The sequence below is a fragment of the Marmota marmota genome, unplaced genomic scaffold, assembly GCF_001458135.2.
Source record: "Marmota marmota marmota unplaced genomic scaffold, marMar, whole genome shotgun sequence".
Taxonomy (NCBI): Eukaryota; Metazoa; Chordata; class Mammalia; order Rodentia; family Sciuridae; genus Marmota; species Marmota marmota.
Window position 1 is genome coordinate 8571641 of NW_026000019.1, and position 11177 is coordinate 8582817.

The 11177-nt window shown below is 37.2% G+C and overlaps 1 protein-coding gene across 6 annotated transcripts in view; it reads right to left on the reverse strand.

The window, feature by feature from the left end:
* Hmcn1 (hemicentin 1) overlaps positions 1–11177 on the reverse strand; it is a 381331-nt gene that overhangs the window by 33119 nt on the left and 337035 nt on the right. For all 6 annotated transcript variants that reach the window (XM_048809830.1, XM_048809832.1, XM_048809831.1 and 3 more), the window contains 6 exons: positions 8590–8724; positions 8005–8195; positions 5828–5909; positions 2489–2758; positions 1778–1948; positions 1473–1643 (listed from right to left, as the gene is read on the reverse strand). In XM_048809830.1, the coding sequence (XP_048665787.1) occupies positions 1473–1643; positions 1778–1948; positions 2489–2758; positions 5828–5909; positions 8005–8195; positions 8590–8724 (1020 nt within the window). The remainder of the gene's footprint in view (positions 1–1472; positions 1644–1777; positions 1949–2488; positions 2759–5827; positions 5910–8004; positions 8196–8589; positions 8725–11177) is intronic.

The window sequence follows — 11177 nt, forward strand, 5'->3', positions numbered from 1 at the left end:
CCCCCCCCCCCCCCCAAAATGGGAAGACAGTCTTAAGCTATCTGTGCACTGGTGAGAAGGGGAAGCTACTCAATCCCATGAGAAAAAGCTGACCTGTATTTTAGCATATTTACAAATATAATTTAGTTTTTCATTATATAGTTATGGCCGAAAAACAGTACAAAAATTTCTCTAATCAGGTATTTCTGGCCCTTTTTACTTTATAACATAATGCTATATTTCATGTTTTTTGCAACCTTAACAAATTACTTAGTGTTACTTTTTGAATCTTTCCTTATTGTCAAAAAAAAAAAAAAATAGAAGGCAGTACCCAACATGCTGGATACCTGTCTCCTTTGGATTAGTCCATATCCCTTTTGACCATCCCAGCTACGGAGTATTTCTCCATTGTGATCCCTCACTTCAACTCCTTGAGTTTGTTCATGATACTTTCAATATTTGAATGATACTGTCTATCTATAGTTCTAATTCTAGCAATTAGAACAGTACCTGAACACAGAGCAGGTGCTCAGTAAATACATATTGACTAGATGAATGAAAGAATGAACAGCCTCCCCTGTATTCCATGTGATTTCTCTCTGGCAGCCGGACAAGGTGGAGGATGCTAGGTGGAGGGCCATGTCACCAAGCTGCTTATCAGAATATCCTTCTGAACTCAGTTGAGTTCATACATGAGCATGTGACGAAACCAGTCACAAACAGGTTTCTTCCTCCGAGGCTGATATGAATTCTGAGAGACTGAGGAACTCTTTCTCTGAGACTTTAGATCCAAAACTCTATGAGCCAATAGCTGCCAACAGTTTTTTTTTTCCCACCCATGGAAAGAGTATTTTGAAGAATAAAGCCAAAGAGAGGAAAGCAGAGAGGAGAGATGGAAAACACACTAATAAAACCATTAGCTAACTCCTTGCATTCAATCATCCCTGAAAGAAGAGTTTTCTCCTGAAGTTAGTTTGATTTCTGTCACTTCAATCAGAAAGAGCCCTGAAATACCAAGTCAATAACAACCTGCACAGAAAGTACCTAGCATGGGCCTATCATGTTCCGGGTATTAGTGAATGGGAGTTACTAGAATTTTATCCCTCACCAATTGTGTGTTTCTAAGGAAGGCTTTGACCTCTCTAGGCTCACTATTCTCACCTCAAATGGATGCTTGGAATAGACACTACCCAAAGTCCTCATCGGCTCTAAGGTTTTATGACTTTGTAAATATTTAAGTTTGCTCTACATGATTAAAAAGTACACCACAGTGAAGAGCCTTTTTCACATTCCATTAAATCAGATATTTTACTTAACATTGATTAATGTCCTTCACAAGTTTATCCATGAACCAGAACCAAGAACAGAGAGCATAAATTTGTTCTCAAAGGTGAAGGTCATAATATCTTTGCACAAAAAGGAGACTGTAATGCTTTTATAGAAATTCAAACGTAAGAGTTTCGGTTATCCTAATATTACTGATGGATTATTACCTGGGCAAGGCTTAATGTTGCACATAATTATTTCCATAGCATTCCCCTCACATGGATGCCCACCGTGCTGAGCTGATGGGTTATTGCAAGTCCTGGTCCTCGTTCGGTTGCCACGTCCACAGTTCTTTGTGCATTCTTCCCAGAGACTCCATTCTGACCAGTGACCATCCACTGCACAAAGGTGAACCATTATGCCATGAGTTACATTTCAATTAAAATGCTTATTATACTGAGGTAGTCTACAGGCAGAGAATGGAAGTCGTATCTATTAAGCACATGCCTATCAACTGAAGGCAGAACTGTACCTGGACATGGCCTATTTTGACAATTTCGCATTTCTGAATCTGACCCTTGGCACGACTTCCCACCATTGGCTGGAAGGGGGTTGTTGCAGAGTCGACTCCTCTTCTGAATGCCTTTTCCACAGGTGACGCTGCAGGATCTCCAGGCAGACCATGGGGAAAATCCACCATGAACTGTAAGCAAAACATTGAACTTTGTCTCAGCGTTTTTACATCCAGAATTGTAAATCAGACTTCAATTAAGTTGTATACTGGGTGCTGAGCTGAATCTATGATTGTTGAAGAATGGCTTATGGAAGCTTTCCTTTAAGGTAAAGCTAATATCTAGAAGTGAGAGAAGAACTTCAGTTCATTAGCATTCTCTCTCAGGTCTGAGCTGCTGGAAGTTAGAGACCATGATGTTTATATACTGTTTACCTTTTGGGTATGTATCATTCTAAAATATATAATCAATATTGATTTCTGAGACTCTATTTGACTAAGTTTTGAATAAAAAATTTAGTTTGGGATTTTTTTGAATCATTCACTTGGCATTTTGAAATAATCTGTATAGTTTTATTCTCTTCAGTCTTAAACTGTAATGTGATTTTTGTTCTATGCCCATCTAGAAACGTCTTACCATTAAAGAGATTCAGATTAAGATGCATGATAATTTTTATGATTTGAGTTGCTGCAGGTACTGTTTAATATGAATATCCCTCTGGTCATACTCACCCTGGACTACGATAGGCACTCTGACAAGCACAGAACCCATTAAGTTACGAGCAACACATTCATATTCAGAAGTATCTTCTTTCTGAGCGGCTGCAATATGTAATGAGTTGTTGGGTAACACACTAATTCGGTCATCCCAGGGGATGGTGTGCCCTTGTCTGGACCATGTAACAGTTGGATGAGGTTCTCCAGTTGCCTGACAATCCAATGTGACTTTGCCACCAGCATTAATAATTGTTTCCACTGGTTCAAGAGTAATAACAGGAGGACCTGTGTAAAGTACATACTGTTAACATTTCATCATAGACAACATGGTAACATTATTATGAAAAAAATTAGGCTGATTCATTGATAAAACACTGTTGCTTCCCAAGCCCAAGGTTGCAGATTTCACTGACAAAAAAAAAAAAAAAATAGGAGTTTGAGAATTTTTGATTAAGTGTCAAGAATTTAAAATCCTCAAGTGGTTAGCCTAGAGCATGGACTCTTCAGTGATGCTTTCTAATTCAACTTTTGCTGTGATCCCTCACTACTCTGTGAGTCTCTGTCCTTAAAATTTGTGCCTACTTTAGAAGATTGCTGTTAGAGTCAATTAAGATGACTAAGCATAAATTTTAAACAGAATAAGCACACAATAATCATAGTTACTACTGCTGTTGTTGTCTATGCCTTACATGATGAATATTCATGTCTTTCCTTCAGTTGTTTTTCAGGTAGAGTACTTACTAACTCAATCTTCATCACCGGTCATTGTTCATTTGTTCAATAAACGTGAATGGAGAGCTTACTATTTTCTAGGCATTGTGCTAGGTGCTGAGAATACAGAGTTAACAATTATTATTTCTAGCTCAAGGAGCTAATATCCCACTAATAAGACAGATAAGTAATTAATTATTTACCAGTGTTATAGTATACTATAGAATATATGCTAATATGGGAGCATAAACCACAGTAACAATATGTCAAACCAAAGCTTTCCACTGGACATGGAAAGGAAAAGGAAGAAATGTTGAAAATTCAGAATTGATGACTCTCGGGTATTGATTTGGACAACAGGGTGTCTGTTTAGAGAATTCATAGAATACAGAAATGTGTTGGGGGCAGTTAGGGGTAAATGATGACTAGATCCATCCAGGACTGTTGAGGTCGAGATGTCTGTGAGACATTCATCTAGAGATGCCAGGTGGATATTCACATCTAAACCTCAGAATAGAGATGTGGGAAAGGATTATAGATTTGTGAGTCTTTCATGAGTAGTTTCAGAAGAGTGTCTAGCATGATTAAAAAGAGGGCCAAACAAAGAAACCATTGCAACTCAGCGAGACCCTGTCTCTAAATAAAATACAAAATAGGGCTGGGGATGTGACTCAGTGGTTAGTGCCCCTGAGTTCAATCCCTGGTGTGGGGGGAAGCCCAATTATGTGCGAGAGGAAGACACAACATGAAGATAGATTTAGACAATCAGGAGACTAGAAAGGATGATCCACCTGGAGAATAGTAGCATACAAGGTTTCAGACAGTGGTTAAGACCAAAGTCTTCTTTTAGGTTGAGAAGTGTTATCTGTAATGAACAGCACATAATAACAAAACAGAAGTACAATGTATTTTTATATGATATTAATATGCTGAAAAGGGATAACTAACATGTGTTTTATAAAAATAATCCCCTCACATGAAGTTGGACTTTCAGCCATGTGTCCTATAGTGCATTATATGTACACATGCCCCACATCATTCCAGTCATGTGCCCTTAACGGATGATTACGTTAACCTCACTCTACAAACTTTCAGGACCAATAATTTTATTTCCCTTCTAGTATTGAGATTATATTATGACTTTGAGCAACTGCTATTGAATAATGTAAATACCTCAAATTTGTCACTCAACATTAAGTGACTACAAAATGACTAAATAAGTTCATCTGTTCATATTATTATAGCTAAAGAAAGTACCAAACAAAACTCAGCATCCTCATTTAGATACCATATTTGAACATTTCTGATTGCTCCATAAAGCAATCAATTGACATAGAAATAAAATTCCACATGTACATCTTTCAAGGTTACAATAATTCCATCATTCATATAATTATCAATCATATACGAGCATTTTATCCAAATGAACACATTGCTTCTGGTGGTTCAATCTTAATTTGAGCTGAATTGTATTTGTGGCTTTGTGATATGCTCCACTTGTTTCCAGTCAGTACAGAGATGAGCTGATCTAACTCAGCCTTACTGGGTCAGTAGAGCACCCACCTAGCGGGGACTAATGGTGTCATACCCTATTTATATTCACCCCACAAAGAGCCAAGGGAAGCCAGGGGAACGACATTTATATGGAAAATGTGGCCTATTATATTCTTGTCTTGGTGACTCATAATTTACATCAGCATATTAACATTGCTGGAAAGATGTACAGAAAAGAAACCTGGTATGCCTAAGCAAGGCAGGGCACACAGTAGTGTTCTTTGTGTATTTAATAAATAAATAGACTTTTAAAAATCCATTTTTCCCCCTCAGGCTAATTTGACCATGGAATGCTATCCAATAACACACCATGAGATTATCATTTGACATATATGTCCTTTAGTTAAACATTGCCTTCGATATCTGTTAAATACCTATGATGGATTCAAGTCTTACAGAACTAGTTTGGCCAATAGCTGTTACGAAATACTAGTCTAGAGAATCTCTCACAAGTGAATGAAGACGATATAAATTCAATCTGTTAAATACTGAGTTTATCTACAAAATAAGTTGGTTTGCTTAAATTCCCAGTCCAATGATTTTGTCTTCAGGTCTGCTCTCGGTATGGTTCTGTAGACTGTGCAGTGGGCCCCTGGAAACTTCTATGGTTTTCTAATGAAATCTCCATTTTTTGATTGCTTTCACTACAGGGCTCCATGAAGAGCACGGGGATTCCACCCAGAGCACAGTTATTTCATGGAAGATGATGGCAACCCAGCTGGAGCACGTCTGAGCTCATTTACGTTAGTCTCTAGTTTTAAGAAACATTTTTAAAAGTGCCATCTTTGTAAGCATGCTGTAAGAACTGTGGTGAACCACAGGAAGGGTACTCCACTGAATCTGTTGTAAAAAAGGCTGTGCCACCAGTCAATGCATTTTATACTGTGTATGTTAGGTAAAATAAGAACAGCATCTGGGCAAAAGTAGATCAGTTTATGTTCAATGACAATAGCAGGATCGTCAGGAGAAATCTAAGGTAGGCACACTGAGCTAGACCAAATGGACTTGCTGTAAAATTAAAGAAAAGGAACACTCTTCATTAGGCAACCTTTCTTTGAGTATGAATTAGGGTTTAATTAAGCAGCTTACTTTGCAGAGTCAGACTCATGCTGCGCTCTACCACCCCAGCTTCATTGGTAGCTACACATGTATAGTCACCAGCATCTTCATTCTATGGAAATAAGCAGTATTTTCATAAAAAATGTGAGCCTACAGAAAAGCGCAAGTCACTCTTTTCACCACAATGTTAGTTTCTTTGAAATTTCATTTTTGATAAAACATTTGAATGGAAATAGAAACAGAGAGGGAAAAAAGGGAAATGGGTGGAGGTAGAAAAAGATATTTAAAGTCTAAATAAACTTTTTCAAAATAGCCTAACAGCCTGTTGTCAATCTCCAAGAATAATGACTGATAGGAAATCAAAGCAAAAGTAACATTATTTTATAACCACTATTTAAAATTGTCTTACTAAATCAAAGTGTCAATTTTATTCTTACGAATACCTTAAAAAGCATTAAAGTAATTAGTGCATAGCAACAAATAAAGAGTACTTTATATTGTTAGCAACCTCCATTATATTAAATCAGGTCTCCATCTAGGGAGTTTGAAATTTAGAAGACAAAGCAAAGCAAAACAAACAAACAAAACTAATCTACTTAAAGAAATAAATTATAGCATGGAAGCCACAAGTTACACATATGTGGTATAGAAAATAAGTAAAATTCATATAGTATTTATTTTCTATACCACATATGTTTTTAATTAGAGGTTTCAATGTACTATCCAAATAGAAGTTTCTAGTGGGTAGCTGGAAACAGAACATGGAAGAGTTTCAGGATGGAAGATACATATTTAAGAATCTGAGGTTGGGGTTGTGGCTCAGTGGTAGAGCGCTTGCCTTGCATGTGTGAGGGTTCGAACCTCAGCATCACAAAAAAACATAAAAATGAATAAAATAGTTATATAAAAAAGTTACCTCTCTTTAAGAAAAAGATCTGAAGTTGTATGTTAATCAAATTAGTATTCATATTAACATTGGCATTAGAAGAAATATACAGAATTCAGAAAGTAATATTTGGATCAAGGAAAAGGGGAGAAAATACAAATGAAAAAGACTGAGATTTCTTAGTGTGACATCAACTCAAACTTCAAATAATCTCTCATGGTGAAGTAAAAGCAAGCAAAATAAAGTCTGAGGATGGGCCACTGGAACAGGTGATTAGTTAATGTATTTTAATTATTATTCCAATCAGTTAAACAAGCGAAGCATCTAAGTGGGTTCATAAAACATGAGTTAACAAATTAACCATATGTATTCTAGTTAAGGAATTTTTCAAGGAAATACTTCACTTTAGGGTCTCTTGGCCCCCAAATTAGAACAATAACCGCAAGTACACTCATTTCCCTAATTGCTGAAGTTTTGGGAAAGCCTGATATAGTTGTCAGTTTATTATCAACATCTACCCTATAACGTACTTGTAACTATCTGTTTCCTTGTTGTAAAACAGATGTGCATGGACTTACTTGAAAGGACTGAAAAATATCCATCACAAATATTGTCTCAGTTTTTTAAAAAGAACCCAGCTGATGAATGGATACAGTGAATGTGAGCACACAGACAATGGAATGCTATTCAGACATAAAAAAAAAAAAAAGGATGTCATCTTGTTATCTGTGACCACCTGGAGGGAACTACAGATGTTATTTTAAGCCAGACACAGAAACAAGTGCTGGTTGATCGGACTCGTATGTGGAATATAAAAAGTTGATCTCATAGAAGTTGAGAATAGATTGGTGCTGAGCAGAGGATGGGGAGATTAGGGCAGACAGAGGGCTGCAGAAAGGTTCATCACTGGGTACTAAGATAGTTAGATGGGAGCAAGGACTTCCACTGTGCTAGTGCACAGCAGTGTTTCCATATATAACGTAGTGTATGTTTCCAAAAGCTAGAAAAAAATGATTTTGAATATTTTAACCATAAGAAATGTGAAGTGTTTGGAGAGATCAAAATGTTTAATCTGATTTAAACATTATATAATGTATATGTATATCAAAATATCTTATGGTGTCCCACTATATGTACATTATTGTTTTTATGTACCAAAGATCAATTTCAAAAAATGAAAGGTAAAAAATGCAAAAGAGAACTCAGTGGTTCAGATTTTATGAGTTAAATAGGAATGAAAAAAACACTTCTCATCTGTGTTACTTACACAGGAGAACTGGCTGTAGAACTTTAAGCGTGCAACAATTTCGATGTAACTTACCACAGTGCCGTAGATGGCCAGGGAGCCGTTGCCTAGCTGTTGGATTCGGTGGCTACCTGCAATATCCACACCCTTTCTGCTCCACTGGATGGTTGGGGCAGGGTCTCCCTTCACCTCACAATTCAGGATTGCATTCCCACCAAGAGGTTCAATCCAGTTAGAAGGGTAATCACCTTTGAAGACTGGAGGTTCTGGAAAACATCATCGAACAGGCTCAGACTCAAAGTAGGTGCTGATGCTTTCTTTGTGATTATTGACCCATTTAGGAAGATAATTTAGTAAACTGGGGGGAAAGTCACTTAAAAAAAAAAAAAAAACTTCATGGGTTTTCCATGCTCAACACCATATAATTTTGTCAATTCTAATATTCTCAGGGGGTGATTCCATGGTGCGGAATGATCTCTTTCTTTACTTCTTTCCCAAGTGATGTATGCATATTTTTCTCATGAATTTGCACATCTGAGAAACTGAACTGAATGGGTTAATAAACTAAAACTATATTGTATTACTACATAAGAGGGAAACAAAACAGAAACCATTCATTACAGATCAAGTATAAATAAAAAATGGAGTGCTTTTCCCTACCTTTCACATAAACAAATCCGATCGCCTTCACAAAACCCACGCTGTTCTCTGCAGTGCACACGTAAGTGCCTGAATCCTCTTTTGACACCTTTTCAATAACAAGTTCACTGTGTCCATCGCCACTGTCAGTGTGGGCTGAGGGGAACAAGTCAGGAAACAACACAAATGTTTCTCAGAAACCTCGGAAAAGGTTCACAACCGCTCAGTATTTTGCAGGTTAGATTTATGAGTCGGTCAGCAGCGAACCAGAGAGACCTCATCATGGCATTGGGCAAGAGAGGCCTTTCCACAGATTTCTCCCTCTGGGCTATTTACTGTGTCTATAGACACTCATTTGAAAAACAGCCAGAGGAACAGGAAAAGTGAATGAAAACAAACATTTTTTTAAAAAAAATTATTTTAGATTAAAGTGAACCTTTCATCTCAGTGTGTTGCTTAAAACTGGCTCAACATCTCTCTGGGTTTCAAAACATCTTTCATTCAGAAATATGGCATTTTCCATCTCATTCCACTAACACTTTTCCTCCCAAACAATTTCATCAGAACATGAAAAACCTTTTCAATTACAATTCAACTGACTTGGCAAGTCAGAGGGGAAATCATGAAAATATATGCTAGTTAGGTAATAACCACAACATGAACCGATTTGTAATAAATTTAAACGTTATGTTATTAAGTCATAAATGGTGATGACATAAATATTTACAAAGGCGGTTATAATATTTGGAAGAGAATGTAAGTTAAACATGCTAATCTTTTCTTTTTTTTTTTTTTCCTCAGAAGCAAATGTTATTCTTTAATAATGAAAATCAACCGTGGAGAAGCACTCTCTCACATCAGCAAATACAAAGAAGAGTAACTAAAAAAGACATTTTACTTCAAACCACTATAACCAGGTACCTATGTCAGAATTACCTCTGAAGGTTACAAAAAAACATTTAGGTCCAGGCCTCACTTTTGGAGAAGATTGCAGTGGAAAAGCGGGGGCGGAGGTCAGGACCCAAGTATTTTCATTTTATTTATTTATTTTTTGTGGTGCTGGGGATAGAACCAGGCCTTGTGCATGTGGATCAAGCCGTCCATCACTGAGATACACACTCAGCCCTGGACCTGTGTATTTGTACAAAACTCTTCAGGGAGGTACTGGGGAACAAAATTGACCAAATTATGCTATGTGAACATGAGAATATGTCACAATGTATTCTACTTTTATGTATACTTATAATGTACCAATTACAAATAATTTTAAAAATGCATTTATTTGAAGAAAAAGGCTCTTCAAGTGACTCTGCTGCTTCCTTCTGGTTGAGTTACTGCATTTAGCTTAACTGGGCCTCTTGGGGTTTTTTTGACCATTGCTTAGGGGTGGTGGGTGCCTGTCTTGCAGATTATCCAGAAACAGTAAAGAGCTTGGCTTCTGACTTTTTTGGAGTCTTTCTCAGGTCTTTTTTTTTTTTTTTTTTTTCCCCTCATGAAGTTACTTTCTCCTTTTTTCATTTTTGGCTTCTTTCCCAAGAAAGACCCCTTGGGTCTCAGGCTCTGTAACTTCTGGGGTATCTGCAGCTGGCAAGATCTTTCTCTTTTTGCCATAAGGTGTGTCTGGGACCAGGACTCTTTTCAGAGTAGAGATTTTCGGTGGCATGTTTTTGCATCTTGACATTTTCTTATCTGGTATTTTCTCACTGGTACCAGTTATGAATTTCATCTTCAGATTTACCTGGCATTTGGAATTGGGTTTTACTGCACCAGTGTTTCTCTCGGGTCCTTCGCTGGAGAACCATCCATTTCACACACTATGTTAGGACTGCTGAAGGCTTCTTCCTCTGTTGCATAGACTTTGGTTTTTCTTCTTCCACTTTGGCTTTTCATGATTCTCCTCCTCTTTCTTTTTTCTTCACCTCCTTTCCTTGAGACTACAGAAGGGAAAGCGACTTCTTGGCTCTCACACATAGGAGTTTTAAGCTTTCTCACTTCTCTGCCATGTTTCGTGACATTAATGATATTTTTTCAGCAATGTGCTGAATCTGCATTCTGGTGTGCCCCATGGGTACAGTACCACAAGAACCACTTTCAAAGACGTTTAAGACAATTCCACCTATGGTGCCGTTGATCACTTTTGGTAAAATCTTGGCTGGAATGTTTATAGGTACTGGAACTTTCTTCCTCTGATAGAAATATTTCCCTTTGTATGAAGATAAAAGCCACCCAATTCTTTCATCATCGAGGAAGACAAGGAGGAAGTCAAAACTGCCCTCCAGGCAGAGCTTGGCTTTCCTGGCTTTAGAGTCCATTTTTAACGTTCACGAAGGAATAATCCAAGAGATGGTTTTAATTTCATGCTTGTTCAAAAGCTTTCTATAGAAACATTCTGTCTGTTGAGTAGATATGAGTTCATCCTTGTAAGTAAGTAAACAGATTTCTGAAAATCTGAACAACACTTTCTTAGTTCTTCTGGAATTTCCCATGATTCCTTTTAAAAGCAATCTTTTTATAGCACTAAGATTTAAGAAGACTTTACTAAACATCAAGTATAGAAAACATCAAGTTTATTACTCACCAAGAGTATTGCTGTTCTGTCAAGTACCTGT